At 39.9% G+C, this 21,200-nt stretch overlaps 1 protein-coding gene across 3 annotated transcripts in view; it reads left to right on the top strand.

The window, feature by feature from the left end:
- The window catches only part of Atrx (ATRX chromatin remodeler), a 183,493-nt gene that overhangs the window by 105,345 nt on the left and 56,948 nt on the right, over positions 1 to 21,200 (top strand). For all 3 annotated transcript variants that reach the window (XM_090326029.1, XM_090326027.1, XM_090326028.1), the window contains 8 exons: positions 1,866 to 1,975; positions 3,890 to 4,036; positions 4,188 to 4,365; positions 12,006 to 12,143; positions 13,995 to 14,170; positions 17,310 to 17,427; positions 19,800 to 19,930; positions 21,078 to 21,166. In XM_090326029.1, the coding sequence (XP_090182155.1) occupies positions 1,866 to 1,975; positions 3,890 to 4,036; positions 4,188 to 4,365; positions 12,006 to 12,143; positions 13,995 to 14,170; positions 17,310 to 17,427; positions 19,800 to 19,930; positions 21,078 to 21,166 (1,087 nt within the window). The remainder of the gene's footprint in view (positions 1 to 1,865; positions 1,976 to 3,889; positions 4,037 to 4,187; positions 4,366 to 12,005; positions 12,144 to 13,994; positions 14,171 to 17,309; positions 17,428 to 19,799; positions 19,931 to 21,077; positions 21,167 to 21,200) is intronic.

Raw genomic sequence — 21,200 nt, 5'->3', positions numbered from 1 at the left:
AATTAGTTTATGAAATAAAACATTATGTCTATAGAGTCATAGGTTTTTTTTTTTTTTTTGCCAGTCCTGGGCTTGAGCTCAGGGCCTGAGCACTGTCCTTGGACTTTCTCAAGGCTAGAGCTCTACCACTTGAGCCTCAGCACCATTTCTGGCTTTTTTCTATGTATGTGGTAGCGAGGAATCGAACCCGGGTCTTCATGCATGCTAGGCAAGCACTTTAACCACTAGGCCAAATTCCCGGCCCTAGAGTCATAGGTTTTTATGTCTATATAGTTAGGTTTATATTTCCGTTATCATGTCTATAGCATTGGGTATGCAAATATTGGGTCCTTGCTCTTGTACTCTTTGGATCTCTAGCATTTTCAGCTTTTTTTTTGCCAGTCTTGGGGCTTGAACTCAAGGCCTGCGCACTGTTCTTGAACTTCCTTAAGGCTAGTGCTCTACTACTTGAGCCACAGCACCACTTCCAGCCTTTTCTGTGTATGTGGTTCCATGGAATCAAATCCAGGGCTTCATGCATGCTAGGCAAGCACTCTACCATTAGGCCACAATTCTGGCCCTTAAGTATGTTTTTAAGCAGTATTCCTACTTTAGTGTTAAATGTTCCCAAGGATTCCTACCCTTTGCTTTGTTAGGGTACAGTTACTAGGTCTGTTTTGAATGTGTATGTGAGTTAATTCATAAGGGAAACCACACAGTTCTTACGTTTTGGGTTGCTAGCTTTCTTTCCCCACTGTTGAATAAAGAAGTAATTGAATTATCTCCTGGGATTTTTTTCCTGATTGATTGGCTCAACGAATTAGTAAGTATATCCATAGTGAACACATTTTAAAGAACACATTCTTGTTTAAGATTTCTATTAGTAGCTACTCAGGAGGCTGAGAGGTGAGAATCATGGTTCAAAGCCAGCCTGGGCAGGAAAGTCTGTGAGACCCTTACGTCTAGCCTAGCCACCAGAAAACCAGAAGTAGCACTGTAGCACAAAGTAGTAGAGCACTAGCCTTGAGCTGCAGAGCTCAGAGACAGTGCCCAAGCCTCACGACTCACACACACATGATTCCTATTGGTATATATTAGTTGTACAGTAGGGCTTCATTGTGATAGTTCTGTTATGCATAAACCTTACCCTCTCCATTACTCTCCCTTAGTCTCCTAGAGAACAATTTCATTGTTTCATTGTTCTCTTTTCATTCTTTTTATGCACACATATAAAGTACTTCAACTATTGTCACCTTCCTCCTCCTGTTTATTCTCACTGTCTAGCAGAGCCTATTTTACTCTCCTGACATATAATTCTACCAGGGGTTGTATCATGGTTTATTAAAAGTTACAGATAGATCTTTATTTCAAAGTCTGATCTGCTAAACTAGCATTATCAACCAACTGGAGGAGCAGAAACCTTCACAGGCTTTACAATTTTTTGTTAAGATGAAGCCTTTGTAGTAGCCTTAGCAGCAGCCTTTGCTGTCTTTTTGGATGCTTGCTTAGCCCTTTTGCTTGCTTGGCAGCCCAGATAGCTTGCTCTCACTGAGCCTTTTTTTGGGGGGGGCTTGGACTTACCCCTTGAGCCACAATTCCACTTCTGGTAATTTGGTGGGTAATTGGAGATAAGAATCTCATGGACTTTTTAGTGCTTGGTCTGGCTTTGAACTGCGATCCTCAGATCTCAGCCTTCTGAGTAGCTAGGATTACAGCTGTGAGCCATTGCACCTGTCTCAGTGTGTGTGTGTGTGTGTGTGTGTGTGTGTGTGTGTGTGTGTGTGTGGTGTGATTTCCTAGCAATTTTCATGGTTTCTCATGTGCATATATGCAAAGAGTTTTAACTTGGTTTTATAAACTGAATTTACTGAAACCATTGTTTTTAGGTGTCCAGTTTATGTGGGATTGTTGCTGTGAGTCTGTGAAGAAAACAAAGAAGTCTCCAGGTTCAGGGTGCATCCTTGCCCACTGCATGGGCCTTGGTAAGACTTTACAGGTAAGAAATAAGTATCATGAAAATATCACAGTTTGTGTAAGAATATACAGTAGATTCTAGGAACAGTTGTTGGGGCTGCAGATGAGGCAGTGAAGAAGATAACAAGATCTCTATTTCAGAATCTTATTTTGAGGGCCGGGAGTATGGCCTAGTGGTAGAGTGGTTGCATAGCATGCTTGAAGTTCTGGGTTTGATTCCTCCATACTGCATACACAGAAAAAGCTGGGAGTGGTGCTGTGGCTCAAGTAGTAGAGTGCTAGCCTTGAGAAAGCTCAAGGACAGTGCCCAGGCCCTGACTTTAAGCCCCAGGACTGGCAAAAATATCTTATTTTCTAGTGGGGAATAAAGTAAGAAGTGTGCTTTCAGATCACAAGTGCTAAAGGAAGATTCATGGGTAAGGTAGGCATTTTGAAAGAGGTGGTATTTGAGCAGAGACCATAATGAAATAAAGCTAACAACTGTAAAAGTCTGATGTAGAAATTCACTTTTCTTCCTTTTGGAGGCACTGCGATTTGAACTCAGGGCCTTGTGCTTACCAGGCAAGTGTTCTACCACTTAAGCCATACCTCCAGTCAGAAATTAACTTCTTGTACAACTTTTAGCAGTCTGTGATACCACAGTTACAAGAATGTAAAATATTTTTTTATTGTATTTTACTATTGAGGTAACGAACAGAGTGGTTACAGTTACATTTGTCAGGTAGTGGGTGCATTACTTCTTCAACATTGTAGAATGTAAAATATTTTTTTTTACTTAAGATGACTGCATTTTCTAGGCCTGGGGTGTAGTCTAATCGCAGAATGCTTATGTAACATGCACACGGTCCTGGCTTTACTCTCCAGTACTTCCAGGTTTAAAAAAACAAAGTTGCCGGCCCGGAGTTTGGCCTAGTGGTAGAGTGCTTGCCTAGCATGCATGAAGACCCGGGTTCAATTCCTCGGTACCACATACATAGAAAAAAGCCGGAAATGGTGCTGAGGCTCAAGTGGTAGAGCTCTAGCCTTGAGAAAGTCCAAGGATAGTGGTCAGGCCCTGAGCTCAAGCCCAGGACTGGCAAAAAAAAAGAAAAAGTTGCCTTTCTAAATGGCCAGAGTGTGTGTGTGGGGGAACAACTGTGATTTTAGACCATAAGGTAATTTTTAGAAGATTCAGTGAATCAAAACATAGGCCAATGGAAAAGTAATCACTTCTTTTCTAAATGGGCAGTAGTATTTTCTAACGGGTTTTTGAGACATTTTGTAGAGTCCACAAAATTTTTGTGTGACAACATCTTCAGATTATTTATATTGATCCATAGAATCATGAAAACTTTACAATTGGAAGAATCTTTCAGATTACCTAGTTGAGCATTCTCCTTCTCCCACATCCTTGGGTCGTGGTGCTTGAACTCTGGGCCTGAGCTCTTCAGTTCAAGGCAGTATAATGCCCTACCCATGAGCCACAGTGCCACTTCTGGTTTTCTGGTGGTTAATTGGAGATGAGAGTCTCACAGACTTTAGTGCCTGGGCTGGCTTTGAACTTCAACCCTCAGATCTTAGCCTTCTGAGTAGCTAGGATTATAGGCATGAGCCACCATGCCCGGCTTCTCATTTTTTTTTGCCAGTCTTGGGTTTGAACTCAGGGCCTGGGCACTCTCCTTGAGCTTTCTCAAGGTAGTGCTCTGCCACTTGAGCCACTGTGCCACTTCTGGCCTTTTCTATGTATGCGGTACTGAGGAATTGAGCCCAGGGCTTCATACATGCTAGACAGGCACTCCACCACGAAGCCATGCTACTGGCTCGAACATTCTCATTTTAAGTTACATTTATTTCTTAGTACCTTATGTGGCTGGGAATGAGACGGTTATGCTTGGTTGGTTGGCTCATTGTTAAACACAAAACAGAAATATTCAAATGGCAATTTGTTTTCTTGTAGGTGGTAAGTTTTCTTCACACAGTCCTCCTATGTGACAAATTGGATTTCAGTACAGCTTTAGTGGTTTGTCCACTTAATACCGCTTTGAATTGGATGAATGAGTTTGAGAAGTGGCAGGAGGGATTAAATGATGATGAAAAACTTGAGGTACTGCATTTTATATGTTTCCTATTAAAATAGTTTTCTGAACTTTGTACACTAAGTGCTTTCGTTCCTTTGAATTCATATTTCAGTGGGAATATTTTTGTATTCATACATTTCAATAGCTATAGTAACTGTCCTTCTTTTCCCACACAAGGTCTCTGAATTAGCCACCGTGAAGCGTCCTCAGGAGAGAAGTTACATGCTTCAGAGGTGGCAAGAAGATGGTGGTGTGATGATCATAGGGTATGAGATGTACAGAAATCTTGCTCAAGGAAGGAATGTGAAGAGTCGGAAACTGAAAGAAATATTTAATAAAGCTCTAGTTGATCCAGGTAAGGTTAACAAGCACTGACATGAAGAATATTAAAAATCATGTAGCTTTGTTTTATTGAACAAATACTAGTATTTCATTGATCCTTCTGGTTTTGACCTCTTTGGTTCTTAATATTGGCAACATTTGTGTAAGGTCAAATCATTTCTCTATATTGTCTGTAAATGATGACAATTTTCCCCTGAGTCTGTAAGTTTTCAGGGGAGACTTTATAACAGTAAGCACTCTCTTCACATTTGAATGTGGTTACGCACACCTATATTCAAAGCACTAGTGAGGGTGAGGTCTGAGTTCAAGGTCAGCTTGGATTATGTTTTGAAACCCTGTGTCTAGATAGAAAGATATCTCGCTAGCTATAGAATTCTCTCCCTACTTCTGTATTCTGAATATAGTTAAGTCTTTCTGCTAGCTAATCTGTCTTGAAGATGCCATCATTATGGGAAGTTTGCATTTCTTTCTTTGTGTGTGTGTGTGTGTGCGCGCGCGCCAGGCCTGGGGCTTGAACTCAGGGACTGGATACTGTCCTTGGACATTTTATTCTTTTTCTTTTTTTTTTGTGGGTCATGGGGCTTGAACTCGGCCTGGGTGCTGTCAGAGTTCTTCAGCTCAAGTCTACCACCCTACCCCTTGAGCCAAGCCCCATTTTCCATTTTCCAGAGGTTAATTGGAGATAAGAGTCTCAGGTTCTTTTTTGCCCTGGCTGGCTTTGAACTTTGATCCTCAGATCTCATTCTCCTGAGTAGCTAGAATTACAGGCTTGAGCTACTGCACCCGGCTCCTTGGACACTTTCTGCTCAAGGTTAGTGCTCTACCACTTGATCACCACTTCTGGCTTTTTCTGTGTATGTGGTAATGAGAAATCAAACCCAGGGCTTTGTGCATTAGGCTAGCATTCTACCCTGGAAGTTTGTATTTCTAATTATCTCCCTCCCTCCCTCCCTCCCTCCCTCCCTCCCTCCCTCCCTCCCTCCCTCCCTCCCTCCCTCCCTCCCTCCCTCCCTCCCTCCCTCCCTCCCTCCCTCCCTCCCTATGTCTTGCTGGTACTGAGGCTTAAACACGGCCTGAGCACAGTCCCTAAGCCTCTTTGTGTTCAAGGCTAGGTTACCATTTGAGCCACAGAGCCACTTTGGGTTTTAAGTGGTTAATTGGAGATCAGAATCACACAGGACTTTTTTTTCTGGACTAGCTTTGACTTAAGATCCTCAGATCTAAGGCTCCTGAATAGCTAGGATTACAGGTTTGAGTCACCAGTGGCCCAACTTTCCATTAGTGTTTTCATTCAAGGACGGCATGCTAAAACTTAAGCTACAGTCTTTTCTGTCTTTTTGCTGATTTATTCGAGATGAGTCTTATGGACTTTCCTACTGAGTCTGGATTCTACCTGAGTCGTTAGAATTAAAGGTGTGAACCATCCTTGCCCAGCCAAGCATTTAAAAGGTTTTTTTTTTTTTTTTGTGTGTGTGTGTGTGTGTGTGTGTGTGTGTGTGTGTGTGTGTGTGTGTGTGTGTGTGTGTGTGTTCATTCCCATTCTGTGGCTTGAACTCAGGGCCTGGGCCCTGTTCCTGAGGGTTTTTTTTTCTAGTCCTGGGCCTTGAGCTCAGAGCCTAAACACTGTCCTTGGACTTTCCTCTAGGCTAGAACTCTTACCACTTGAGCCACAGCACCACTTCTGCCCTTTTCTATGTATGTGGTACGAGGAATCAAACCTGGGTTTCTGTGCATGCTAGGCAAGCAATCTACCACTATGCTAGACTCAGTGTCTCTGTCCCTGAGTTTTTATGCTCCAGGCTAGTGCTGCTGTGCCACATGAGCCACAGGTCTACTTGTAACCTTTTGTTGTGGAGATGAGAGTTACATAGCCTTTAGTGTCTGGACTAGCTTTGAACTGCCATCCACAGTCTCCTGAGTACTTAGGAAAACAAGCATAAGCCACTGGCATCCAGCTCACCCCAATTCTTTTTGGTACAATGTGATAGCAATCTATTATTATTATTATTATTATTATTATTATTATTATCTTTCCTGGTTTACTGGTTCCAGATTTTGGAGAGATTTTGGATTTATTTTTTTCTTCCTAATATTTTTGAAATTTTGTTACTTATTTTTTAAAAGTCTACCAATAGGTGGCAATATAACATACTGAAAAAATTTTATATTTAAATGTTTTATAACAACTTGTTTTGGCTTATTTCCTACCCTACCATGTATGTATGTATGTATGTATGTATGTATGTATGTATGTATGCATGTATGCATGTATGCATGCATGCATGCCAGTCCTGGGGCTTGAACTCAGAGTTTAGGCACTGTCCTTGGACATTTTTGCGCAAGCAAGTGCTCTACCACTTGAGCCACAGCACCACTTCCAGCCTTTTCTATGTATGTGGTACCAAGGAATTGAACCTCGTGCATGCGAGGTGAGCATTCTACCACTAGGCTATACTCCTGGCCACCTACCAGTTATTTTGAAAGTTTTCCCCCACTCCCCTTTTAGTGTAGTTAAGTTCATCTGTTGAAGTTTTCTGATTACATTCAATACTTTAGAAAGGATGTTCTGAAGTTGTTTTTTGTTTGTTTGTTTACTTGTTCTTTGTTTTTTGGTCAGTCCTGGGCTTGAGCTCAGGACCTGAGCACTGTCCTTGGGCTTTCTCAAGGCTAGTGGCTCTACCACTTGAGCCACAGCACTACTCCCAGCCTTTTCTGTGTATATGGTAATGAGGAATCGAATCCAGGGCTCTGTGTATGCTAGATAAACACTCTACCACTAAGCTATACTCCCAGCCTCTAAAGTTTTCTTTTGAACTTTAGAGTTCATAATCGGTTGTTCTCAGGGCCAGGAGCTTAGCCCAGTGGTAGAGTGCTTGCCTAGCATGCACAAAGTCCTGGTTTTAATTCCTAGGTACCACATATACATAAAAATGCAAAAGTGGTGTGTGGCTCACGCTAGCCTTGAATTAAAAGTGTCCAAGGACAGTGCCCAGACCCTGAGTTCAAACCTTAAGACTGGCAAAAAAATATTGTTCTCTCTCTCTCTCTTTGCTCTGTGCATACTTACTTTTTTTTTGTCAATAGTGGGGTTTGAACACAAGGCCTGAGTGCTGTCCCTGAGCTTTTTTGCCCAAGGGTAGCACTATAGCACCTTGAGTCACAGCACCACTTTGGGCTTTTTCTGAGTAGTTTATTGGAGATAAGAGTCCTAGGATCTTTCCTACCCAGGCTAACTTTGAACAGCAGTCCTCAGATCTCAGCCTCCTGAGTAGCTTGGATTCCAAGTGTGAGCCACCAGCATCTGGCTAGCTACCTGTATACTTACTCAGAGTACTGTTAGATTTAAGCAGGAAAATCTGTCTGTGTAATTTTGTAAAGTAATGATAGATGTCCAGACTGTATTAATATGTTCTATCAGGCTTTAATTTTGAACAGAGTAAATCTCTCCTTCTCCTCTTTTTTCCTCTCTTGCTCTTCCTTGTTTCCCTTCCACCTCTTTGTCCTTCATCTCTTCTCTTCTCTTTTCCTCCTTCTCCCCCACTCCCATTTTCCCTTCTGGGGTCTTCCTCCAAATCCCCTTTTCTTCTCTCCATAGTTTCATGGTTGTCATTGTCTCTATTTATTCCATAAAATGATTTCTAAGTATTTTCAAACCCTCAGTTTTTTTTTCTTTTTTCTTTTTTGCCAGTCCTGGGCTTGAGCTCAGGGCCTGAGCACTGTCCTTGGACTTTATCAAGGCTAGAGCTCTACCACTTGAGTCTCAGCACCACTTCCGGCTTTTTTCTATGTATGTGGTACCGAGGAATCGAACCCGGGTCTTCATGCATGTTAGGCAAGCACTTTAACCACTAGGCCAAACTCCCGGCCCATCAAACCCTCAGTTTTATGTTGATATTTGGGAACAGTTTTCCAGAAAAAGTCTTTCTTTCTTTTTTTTTTTTCATGTTGGTCATGGGGCTTGAACTTAGCCTGGGCGCTGTCCCTTCAGCTCAAGGCTACTGCCCTACCCTTGAGCTACAATGCCATTTCTGTTTTCTAGAGGTTAATTGGAGATAGAGTCTCTTGTCCTTTTGTTCCTGGGGTGGCTTTAAACCTTGATCCTCAGATATTAGCCTCCTGAGTAGCTAGGATAACAGCATGAGCCACTGCGCCCGGCTCAGAAAAAGTGTTTCTAAGCTATTGGAAGCATATTTCTTTTCTTCATTTGAGACAGTCTTACTATTTTGCTCATGTTTGTTCAAATTCCTGTACCTAAATGATCCTCCTTCCCTCAGCTTCTGCCATTGCTGAAATTACACATGTGCAGCAGCACACCAACTGAAGCATTAAAATTCCTAAAAAAATGTAATTTTAGAAATTGTTCTATATATATATTCCATTTAATAAATGAAATGTGAACTATGACAATTAACTTCATGTATAGTCCCTCAGGTATTTTGCTAAAGATAGGGCTTTCTTTCCTTCTGTTGCCATAGTAACATATAATTCTTTGAATTGAGAACATTATAAAAATGATACATATTCTTAAGCAAAATAGAAGGGGAGGAAAAAGGGATTGTGTATTGAAAAATCTAAGTGCTGTTCCTTCTTTTTTTTTTGCCAGTCCTGGGCTTGGGCTCAGGGCCTGAGTACTGTCCTTGGGTTTTCTTAAGGCCAGCACTCTACCACTTAAGCAATAGCACCACTACTGGCTTTTTTCTATGTATGTGGTACTGAGGAATCGAACCCGGGTCCTCATGCATGCTAGGCAAGCACTCTACCACTAGGCCAAACTCCTGGCCCCGTGCTGTTCCCTCTTATCTGATCTCTTGTTTTGTGAATATTCTTCCAGAAAGTTTTGTGTTACAACATCTTGGGATATTCATAGGACCCCCCCCACCCCACCCCTTGTTTACTAATTCACTAGCATGACTTAAATAACTCAGAAAAAAAACCTTTATGCTCATAGTTACATTTTATTACAGTGAAAGAAAGCAGATGAAAATCAGCAACAAGAGAAGGTCCAGGCAGGGCCCTGGTGTGAGCCACCCACCTGTTGACTTATTCACAGAGCTAGCTTCCTCCAGCAGTGGTGTGCACAGTTTGCGTAGACGATTGCTCTCTGAGACAGCTTACCTTGGTCTTGTCATATAACATAGATAGGTCTAACCATCCATGTCGCTTGTCTTAGTCTTCAGGGTTTTTGTTTTTGTCCATTGTGGAGCTCAGGGCCTGGGCATTGTCCCTGAGTCTCTTTGTGCTCAGGGGTAGCATTCTACCACTTGAGTCACAGTGCCACTTCCAGTTTTTGAGTGTTTAAATGGAGATAAGATTCTCACAGGGACTTTTCTGTCTAGACTGACTTTGAACCACAATTCTCAGATCCCAGCCTCCTGAGTAGTTATAGGTGTGAACTATGGGTGCCTGGCAAGTCTTCAGTTATTGAAGAGACAAAACGATGCCATGACATAAGCGCATGTACCCTCCCCCCAAAATGTTAGTACCACAGACTATCATAGTGTTCCAAAGCCTTCAGCTTCACAAAATACTCTGGACATTAAAAACAGACTTTGCCTTGGGAAAAATTAATACTTTAAGACATATTTACAAATATACATATATAAAATCAACCTATTTAAGGTGATTTTTGTCTTTACTTAGCCTCAATTAAATGTACAAAGGCATTTCACTCTGATGTGTCCATATATGCATACCATATATCCTAATCAAACTCACTCCATTCACTACTCTCTCTCATCCCTTCTTGTTTTTCCAAACCACTCTCAACAAGTTTGTTATTCTATTTTCATACTTGTACATAAAATAATTTGACCATATCCATTTGCTCCTCCACTAGTCCCCACACCCAAACAAGTCCAGACATGTTTTACCTCTCATATTAATTTGTGTGTGTGTATGTGTGCTTGGGTCATGGGGCTTGAACTCTGGGCCTGGGCGCTGTCCCTCAGATCTTCAGCTCAAGGCTACCTCCCTACCCCTTGAGCCACATCCCCACTTCCTATTTCTAATGATTAATTTCTAATGATTAATTTTGCTCTTTTGTGCCCAGGCTAGCTTTGAACAGAGATCCTCAGATCTTAGCCTCCTGAGTAGCTAGGATTATGAGTGTGAGCCATTGTGCCCAGCTCTCGTATTAATTTTTGATGGAGTTTATGTTGTTCAAAGGGGCTTCACCATGCTATTTCATATTTCATACATGCACATATTGTACCTTAATCAGATGGATCATATATCATCTTTATGTTGGAGTAGTACTACTGTGTGTGTGTATACACATCACATGTTCTTTATCCATCAGTTGTAGGTTATCTTGGCTCTTTCTATAGAATAGGCATTGTCAATACTGTTGCAATAAACATGGGTATGTAGGTGATTTCAGTGTTTTCTATAAGTGATGTTTCTGGATTGTATGCTAATTCTATTTTTAGTTTTTTTTCTGGTTCTAGGGCTTGAACTAAGCCTCTTTGAGCTACAGTGCCATGTCCATTGTATTTAAAAAATTTAATTTACTTTTTATGTTTATATGGTACCAGTGACTTAAATCCAGGGCCTCATGCAAGTACTTTACCACTAAGCCACACATTCCTTGCCCCTAATTTTAGTTTTTTGAGGTGTCTCCAATACTTATTGTCCTTTTTTTTTCCCAGTCTTGGGGCTTGAACTCAAGGTCTAATCACTGTCCTTGGGCTTTCTCAAGGCTAGAACTCTGAGCCTGGGCACTGTCCCTGAGCTCTTCATCTCAAGGCTACTGACCTACCCCTTGAACAACAGCCCCATTTCCCATTTTCTGGTGGTTAATTGGAGATAAGAGTCTTATAGAATTTAGGACTCCAGTGCCAGGCCTGGCTTTGAACCACAATCCTCAGATCTCAGCCTCCTGAGTAGCTAGGATTACAGGCCCACTGCTGGCCAGCACTGCTGGCTTTTACTATGTATGTGGTACTAAGGAATCAAACCCAGGTCTTCATGCATACCAGACAAGCACACTTACCACTAGACAAATCTCCTGGCTTCCATACTTATTTCCATAGTGGCTGTACTATTTTTCATTTTAAGGTGATTGGAAATATCATGCAGTAGAATCTTTTTAAATTTTTGTTTGGTTGTAGGGTTTGGACTGTGGGTCTGGGCGCTGTCCCTGAGCTTTTCAACTTAAGGCTACCATCCTACCCCTTGAGCCACAGCGCCACTTCCCATTTTCTGGTGGTTCATTGGAGATAAGAGTCTCACAGGGATATTTCTACCTGGGCTGGCTTTGAACCTTGATCCTCAGATCTCAGCCTCCTGAGTAGCTAGGATTACAGGTGTGAGCCACTGCGCCCGGTTAGGATACTATATTTTTATACATAATACAATGTATTTTGATGAACTTCAGCCCATCTATTGTTCTTCGTTATCTCCAACATTTTATTTTTGCCCATTTTTGTATATACACTCAGGACCTTAACTATTTCTTAAGTGTTTTAATACTGAAGTGTTGAGATGTAACTAATCCTATATTAATACCATAATAGTGATATACCGCATCAGGTATTACAATTATAGTTATAATAAGATCATTTCATCTTCTTAAGAGGTCAGCTCTGTATATTTACATTGATTACATTTTTAGTTTCATCATTTTGAATTATGCTGTTTTGTATGTTTTTATAGGTCCTGATTTCGTTGTCTGTGATGAAGGCCATATTCTTAAAAATGAAGCATCTGCTGTTTCCAAAGCTATGAATTCTATACGGTCAAGGAGAAGGATTATTTTAACAGGAACTCCGCTTCAAAATAACCTGATTGAATGTGAGTTAATTCATACAGTGATGCTATTGATAGTTGTTGCTGTTGTGTCGTTTGTTTTTGCAGCTTTTGTCATCTGCCTTTCATGTATGTTCAGCATAGTGCCTGACCATGATCTGTGTTGGTCCATCTAGGCTACTGTGAAAGAGCATCAGACTTTTTTTTCCAGTCCTGGGGCTTGAACTCAGGGCCTGGTTATTGTCCTTGAGTTTTCTCAAGGCTAACGCTCTGCACTTTAGCCACAGCACCACTACTGGCTTTTTCTGGGTATGTGGTACCAAGGAATTGAACCCAGCGATTCGTGCATGCTAGGCAAGCACTCTTACCACTAGGCCACACTCCCGGCCCTGCATCATACTTTTCAAGGGAGAACAGTAAACCAGAGTGAATATATGTTTCATTGTGCTTGTTTAGATATAAATAAGGACATTGAAATAGTTAATAAGTATTGGAAAGTTTCATTGAATGCTTATAATTATTTAGTAGATACTTGATTGATATCGAGTAGTTTGTGAAGCAATAACTATTACATGCAAAAGAAATGTCAAAGATGAAAATCACAATAAGCTGGAGAAGGGAGGAGCACTGTGCTATATCCATGGCATGATGATGAGAACAGATGAAATACATATAGGAAGTGATTTGTTTGTTTCCTTCATTTTCTTATGGGTAGTGGTACTAAAGAACTGGTGGGAGATTGGTTATCACCAATCTGGTAATCTGCTACTTTAAACACTTTGCCTTTTTATTTATATGTTCATTTACCTCTTTTCTGTTATCATTTTGCAGAAATGCCGTGTCTCATTGTGATAGTAATTAGTATAGGACAATGATAATACTCAAGTCTTCTGAAACTAAATCAGTTAATATACATTTTGGTTCATTAGTTTATTATCTGTTTGTGTTCTTCTATTTAGTATCTGTTTTCTTCACAAGTTACTCTCACTGGCCATTAAAAAAATGGCTAGATTTATAGACTACTTGCTTTTCTATGTCTTATATCTTGGATAATGTTTTTGAATTAAATGTTTTTTTTTTTGCCAGTCCTGGGCTTGAGCTCAGGGCCTGAGCACTGTCCTTGGACTTTCTCAAGGCTAGAGCTCTACCACTTGAGCCTCAGCACCACTTCCGGCTTTTTTCTATGTATGTGGTATCAAGGAATCGAACCCCGGGTCTTCATGCATGCTAGGCAAGCACTTTAACCACTAGGCAAAACTCCCGGCCCCTTGAATGTTTTTTTTTAAATAACATTCATGTTTAAAAATGAATTTTATTTCAAGTCCTCATGTATGCTATAAGTAATTCAGAGCTAGATAGGACTTAGAAGCACTGTTGACACTTAGCTTGATATTTATTTTCTTCAAGCTTCAATTTTGTGTTTGTATGGGATATGCTTTAGTCTTTTAAAATTTCTTTCTTTCTGTCTATCTGTCTGTCTGTCTGTCTGTCTGTCTGTCTGTCTGTCTGTCCTGGGGCTTGAACTCAGGGGTCTGAGCACTGTCCTTGGGGTTTCTCAAGTCTAAATCTCTATCATTTGAGCCACAGCACCAGTTCTGGCTTTTTTCTATGTATGTGGTACTGAGGAATTGAACCTGGGTATTTATGCATGCTCTACCAGTAGGCCAAACTCCCAGCCCCTTAAGTTTTTAATTTAATGTAATTTTTATTGTATTTTATTGTCTAGGTAACGTACAGAGGGGTTTAATTACATTTTTCTGGTAGTGGGTACATTACTTCTTGAACATTGATACCTCTTCTCATGTTTTGTTCTCAGTTTCCCTCCCCCTGCACCCTTATTTGAGTCTTTTAAGCCATCATTTATGTTGCTAATAAATTAATGTCTTTTTTTTAAAGATCATTGCATGGTTAACTTTATCAAGGAAAATTTGCTTGGATCCATTAAGGAGTTCAGGAATAGATTCATAAATCCAATCCAAAATGGTCAGTGTGCAGATTCTACCATGGTAGACGTCAGAGTGATGAAGAAACGTGCTCATATTCTCTATGAGATGTTAGCTGGCTGTGTTCAGGTATGGACGTAGTCGTGAAACATATAATATCCTTACTTATGTTGTATTCTCAAAATATTTTCTCTCATTTTAAACTTTATAATTCTTCTACTCCTTTTAAGTTTATATTTTTGCATTGCCTTCACAAATATATTTAGCATTCAAATGTTTAAAAAATTATAGTGATGGGCCAGGAGTTTGGCATAGTGGTGGTGTGCTTGCCTAGCATGCACGAAGACCTGGGTTCAATTTCTTGGTATGACATATACATAGAAAATGCCAGAAATGGTGCTGTGGCTCAATTCGTAGAGCTTTAGCCTTTTGAAAGCCCAAGGACAGTGCTCAAGCCCTAAGTTCAAGGACCAGGACTGGCAAAAAAATTATAGTGAGAAGTTTAGAGCAGAGTTGATTTGCTAGTGAAGCCTCATATTTTATTAATGTTTACTTTCTTTGCCTATAAGACAGGGAGTCCTTGTAGATAGCACAGCTGTTATGATTAAAATAGTTCTGCAGTAGGAACTTTCTCAATCCCCTTCTCCTCCCCAGTAAATAAAGGAAGAAGGAAAAAGAGATAAAAAAATGAAAAAGAAATTCCATATACTCAGTGCTTCTATAATATTATATTCTAAACATCACTATCTGCAATATTTGTGGAAGAGTCCAGTATGAATTAAGCAAAAACTATTTTTAAATAATCCTTAAGCAATATTTCTGCTTTGAAGTTTATTCAAGAAGCTGGGTATGATGGTACACGCCCATCCTAGCATTCTGGAACCTGGGCTATTTTGTGAGGCCATGTTACAATGACAAGCACCAAGTATATACTTATGGGAAAATGCTAATACAGACCTTCAGTGAGTCTGTGTTACTGAGTAGGTTTGTAGGTAGTGAGCCATCAGCCAGATCTTCACTTTTCTTCAGAGACTAGACATTGGTGACAGCTACAAAGATGTTTTACACCAAGACAGTCTATGCTTTGTATAGCAGTACTGCCATCATTCATGATAAAGCTATCCTTTTTGGTCTGGTTAGTTGCATGTGCTAGTAAGTACTTGGTGTTTTTCTTTTTGGTATATTAGGATTTGAACTCAAGGGCCTGAACTCACTTGACTTGCTTGCTCTACCACTTGAGCCTTGTCTCCATTCTGGCTTTTTGCTAATTAATTGGAGATGGAGTCTCTTAGACTTTGTTGTGTGGGAAGAATTCAAATTGTAATCCTTTAGATCTGTGTTGTGAGTACGCTAGGTTTAAAAATGTGAACTGCCATTGCCAGAATTTTTTTAGGGGAAGGATTCTGGGATTTGAACTCAGGATACTCTACAACTCTAGTCATTCCCTCTTTTCTACCCTGCACACCCAAGCTCTTGGTGTTTATATTTAGCTGCTATCAGTAGCTCAGACAGAGTTTTTCTTTTTTCTTTTCTTTTTTTGGTCAATCATGGGACTTGAATTCTGGGCTTGAGCTCTTCAACTCAAGGCTACCACCCTACCCCTTGAGCCACAGTACCACTTCCGGTTTTCTGGTGGTTAATTGGAGATAAGAGTCCCATGTATTTTACTGCCGAGGCTGGCTTTGAACTGTGATATTCAGATCTCAGCCTCCTGAGTAGCTAGGATTCCAGGTGTGAACCACTGTGCCTAGATAGTTTTTTTTTTATGTTGAAATATTCTTTGTGCCTCAGTGCATTGTATTCTTTTTTTCTATCCCTATACTTAAATAATTTTAAGAGTATTGTACATGGCTTTTTTGTTTGTTTGTTTTACCTATCGTGGGGCTTGAGCTCAGGGCCTGAGCACTGTCCTTGGACTTTTCTCAAGGCTAGAGCTCTACCACCTGAGCCACAGCACTAGTTCCAGCTTTTTTCTATGTATGTGGTACTGAGGAAGCAAACCCAGGTCTTCATGCATGCTAGGCAAGCACTCTACCACTAGGCCAAACTCCCAGCCCCATGGCTTGTGTTTTTAGACGGGCAAATGTCTTTCTGAAGTTTTATGCGATATTACTTGGTATGTTGCTACATCACACTCAGGTGTGAATAACATTAGGGTTTTTTTGTGGGAGGTTAGTATTTAAAACAGGGTCTCCCTGTGCAGGCTGGACAGCCCTTGACCTCTTATTCCACTGTCTTAGCCTTCCAAATGGCAGGATTAAAAGCATGTGCCATATGAGGTATTGGTGTCTCATGCCTGTAATCATAGGTAATCAAGAAGCTGAGATCTGAGGATCACCTTTCAAAGCCAGCCCTCTCAGAAAAGTCCCTTTGAGACTCTTATTTCCAGTTAATCACCAGAAAACTGAAGTGGCTTTGTGGTTCAAAGTGGTACAAAACTAGTGTTGAGAAAAAGAGCTCAGGGACAGCACCGAGATCCTGAATTAAGCCTACTACTGATCACAAAATGAAAAAACAAAAATCAAAAAGGCATGTGCCACTACACCTGCTCTATTAGGCTTTAGACTCATAGGTTTTGCTATATGAATAAACCAGTTCAATTTTGCTAACACCACATGTTGCATTCTCCCTATCTTTAGTGATTTTTTTAATCTACATGAAAAAGACCATCTTGAGAGTTTGGATTTTGTCATATGACTACTTAATTTAAAATCTGTTTGGTATGCTTCAGTATCCTTTCATCAGTGTACCATATTTTGCAGTCTGATAAAGTACATTAAGCTGATGACTCTGATGGTATATCTGTAGCCCTGGATCTTGGGAGACAGAGACAGAAAAATTTCAAGTTTAAGGCCAGGTATGGCTATCATTTTGAGACACTGCCTCAACAACAAACTGAAATACACATGTATTCTCATGTATGAATGATTGTGTGATTTGATAGGGTAAAAATGTGTTGAAAAAATATTTCATGACTGTGTACATTTTTCTAAATAGGCAAGATGAATGCTTTTTTTTTTTTTGCCAGTCCTGGGCTTGAACTCAGGGCCTACGCACTGTCCTGGGACTTTCTCAAGGCTAGAGCTCTACCACTTGAGTCACAGCACCATGTCCAGCCTTTTTCTATGTATGTGGTACCTAGGAATCAAACCCGGGTCCTTGTGCATGCTAGGCAAGCATTCTACCACTAGATCAAACTCCTGGCCCACAAGATGAATTCTTAAAGCAGTTCATTAACTAATTTTCTTTGTTTTTCTTGTAATTTCAGAGGAAAGATTATACAGCATTAACAAAATTCTTACCTCCAAAACATGAGTATGTGCTGGCTGTGAGAATGACATCTATTCAGTGCAAGCTTTACCAGTACTATTTAGATCACCTAACAGGTAACTGGCACAGAACTCTTTGTATCTTTATCTGAAGAGTGCCTTCTTAGTCATTTTTTTAAAGAATTTATTAATGTTGATTTTTACATCATATTTTAAATGACAAGTTTAACAAACAAGTGTTCAAGGAGGGAATCTCTATTTATAATCACTGGGACTTAGTATTTAGAACTTAATCAAAATTAGCCTAAGCGTTTGTATGTCATAGAAACATATTAATTTAAGAAATAAAACATTATGTCTATAGAGTCATAGGTTTTTATGTCTATATAGTTAGGTTTATATTTCCATTACCATATCCATAGCTTTGGGTATGCAGTTATTGAGTCCTCGCTTTGTACTCTTTGGATTTAATAGCCACTTCTTAGGCATTTTTCCCATATTTGTTCTTCTTGTGTTATGAATAATATGCATATGCTTAAACATCTCATTTTTGAAAAGACACAAATATTTTCAAAACAAATGGAAGCATATCCCAGGTACAGTGGAAGAATCTTCGCTTGTATGCATGGGGCCTTGGATATGTAGATCACATGTAAATTAAAAGCCTTTACTTTATAAAGAGCTATTGCAGAACAGTTAGCAATGTGGAATAAAGCCATGCTAAACTAGCTAAGTTAATCTTTTAGGAAAAGCAGTATATTTTGGGGTAAAGTGATAATGTTCTTCCAGAAACTTCCTGGGGAAAAAAATAAGGTTTGAATCTTAGTGTTCTATAGATTTTTTTTCCTGTCTTATGAACCAGAATTTGCATATGTCTTATCGGATATGTAGGAAAAAGATCAGGATTGTTCTAGGCCAGCCTGGACAAAAGTAAAAGTTCAAGAGACGCATTAATGGTAGTTAAGTGTTTAAAGGTTGTGTGTAGTATTTTATTCCTATAAGCCATACTTACAAAGTGATAAAAAGGAAAAAAAGAGGTAGAGCAGTAGCCTTGAGCTGAAGATCTCAACAACACCCAGGCCCAGAGTTCAATCCCCACGACTGATCACTAAAAGAGTGAGAGTATCACTACTGACCTTACAAAAATAAAAAGAATTAAGAGAGGTATTGTGGCTCACATTCCTAATTCTAAATGCCTGAGATGCTGAGAGTCAAAAAGGATTATAGTTTGAAGCCAGCTTAGGCAAGGAAAAATAAAGTTTGTGATTCTATCTTAACAAAAACGTGGGAGTAGTGTTGTGTATCTGTCTACCATTATCAGTTATGGTAGGTGACACGAAACAGGAAGTTGTCTCAAAAATAGCCAGTGATAAAAAGAGCTGCAAATGTGGCTAGCAGTATCATACTTCATAGGCTCGCCCTGAGCTCAAATTCCCAATATTGCGGAAACCAAAAAGAATTATAAGAGCAGTTATGTTCTCATAAATTAGATTCTTCATAAGGTTTTCAGTGCAATGATTATTATTATATACAGTGGAAATATCTATATCAGGCAGTATAATGCCTGAAGATTTATTTTTGTCGGTTGTGGGGCTTGAACTCTGGGCCTGAGGGCTGTCCTTGAGTTCTTCAGCTCAAGGCTACTATCCTACCCCTTGAGCCACAGTGCCACTTTGGTTTTCTAGTAGTTAATTGGAGATAAGAGTCTCATGGACTTTAGTGCCCGGGCTGGCTTTGAACCTCGATCCTCAGATCTCGGCCTGCTTAGTAGCTAGGATTACAGGTGTGAACCACCGCACCTGGCTCTGAAGATTTTTTAATGTAATTTTATTGTTATTAAGGCATTATACAGCGACATTACCATTTTTCCTGAAGATTTTAGGGATTTTAGAAACTTTTTTTTGCCAGTTCCAGGACTTGAACTCAGGGCCTGGGTACTGTTCCTGAGTTTCTTTTGCTCAAGGCTAGCACTCCATCACTTGAGTCACAGCACCATTTCTGGCTTTTTCTGTGTATGTGGTACTGGGGAATTGAACCCAGTGCTTCACGCATGTAGGCAACCACTCTACCACTAAGCCACATTCTCAGCCCTTCTGAAGATATTATGTATTTTATTTTGTGTTCCCAGGCTCTGAGTTCAAGCCCCGAGACTGGCCCCCAAAAATGTTCTCTTTAAGAAACGAGATAAGGGCCGGGAGTTTGGCTTAGTAGTAGTGTGCTTGCCTAGTATGCACGAAGACCTGGGTTCAATTCCTTGGTACCACGTACTTAGAAAAAAGCTGGAAGTGGTGCTGTGGCTCAGGCCGTGCTCTAGCCTTGAAAAAGCCCAAGGACAGTGCTCAGGCCCCGAGTTCAAGCCCCAAGACAGGCAAAAAAAAAAAAAGAAACGAGATAAACTTTTTACACACAGAGTAAAGGTTATAAAGGCAAGACCTGCAAGGTTGAAGTAAAGAATTATGTATCTTCAAATTGTGCTCTCTTTTGATCAGGTGTAGGGAATAACAATGAAGGTGGCAGAGGAAAGGCAGGTGCAAAACTTTTTCAAGATTTTCAGATGTTAAGTCGAATCTGGACTCACCCTTGGTGTCTGCAACTGGACTACATTAGCAAGGAAAATAAGGTGAGCCAGCTATCTCAAGTTGTTTATGGGGTATTTGCTGGCAACATATTTTTGGCATACTGTGTACCCAAAGCAGGTTTTTTATTTTATTAACTCAACCTCTTGCATTTTTAACTCATTTCTATGTGTCTTAAATATTCTTTTATTGAGTCCATTTATAATAAAAATCCTGTTTGCATTGACTACAAACAGAAAAGTTACAGAAATAGTTGAGAGTGATCTTATACTTTTTATTTTTAATTTAGCCAGTCCTGGAATTGAGCAGAGGGCCTGAGCACTGTCCTTGGGCTTTCTCTTGAGCCTTTGCACCACTTCTGGCTTTTTTCTAGTATGTGGTACTGAAGAATTGAACCCAGGTCTTTGTGCTAGGCAAGCACTCTACCACTAGGTCAAACTCTCGGACCTTATTTTTATTGTAATATATGGAGAGGTTAGAGTTATATTCGCCGGGTAGTAGGTGCATTACTTTGAACACATTGATACCTCTTCTCATGTTTTTGTCCTCATTTCCCTCCCCCACCCCCTCCCAATCATCTTGTTTTCCCCCCTTCCCTTTTCTATTTCAAATAAACGTATATACAATATGCCAGGTAACAAAGTCAGGTACAGTAACAATATGAGATTAACCAAAGGGCAACAAAAGAGATGAGAAATAACATAGTACATTAAGAGCAATAATCACACATTATTTAACTCTTGTTTCCATATCCTGGAGGTCTTTCATTTAGCCTCATCATATATGGCCTTATGTATCTAGGTTTTGTGCTATTGTAAAGAATATGATCTAATACTTTAAAAAACTTTATTGTAATTAATAGAAGGGTTACATTATATTTGCCACATCTTATACTTTTGGCTCAGTTTCTCTCTCATTAACATCTAGTGTAACCATAGTAGTTTAGCAAAATTAGTATAATAGTATGAAGCAGCTTTACGTAGGTTTCAGAAAAGTTTTTCTCTCATCTTTTTCCTGTTGTCCATTCCCATCTATCAGGTCTCCATCGTTTTCTGCAATTTGTAATAACTCCTTAGTCCTTTGATTTGTTATGTTACTGTACGTATCCTTAAAGGAAATAAAACATCAGTATACATCTTCAGTATACGTGAAAATGAAACTGCCACTTTTTTTGTCTTTGTTTCCTCTTAGGGGTATTTTGATGAAGATAGTATGGATGAGTTCATAGCTTCGGATTCTGATGAAAGTTCCATGAGTCTAAGCTCTGATGAGTATACCAAGTAAATCCAGTGCTCTCTATTGTGCTCTGTATTC

This window comes from Megascapheus bottae, chromosome X (genome assembly GCF_031878675.1).
Source record: "Megascapheus bottae isolate mThoBot1 chromosome X, mThoBot2.hap1, whole genome shotgun sequence".
In the NCBI taxonomy this organism is placed as follows: domain Eukaryota; kingdom Metazoa; phylum Chordata; class Mammalia; order Rodentia; family Geomyidae; genus Megascapheus; species Megascapheus bottae.
This window is presented reverse-complemented; position numbering and strand designations above follow the sequence as displayed.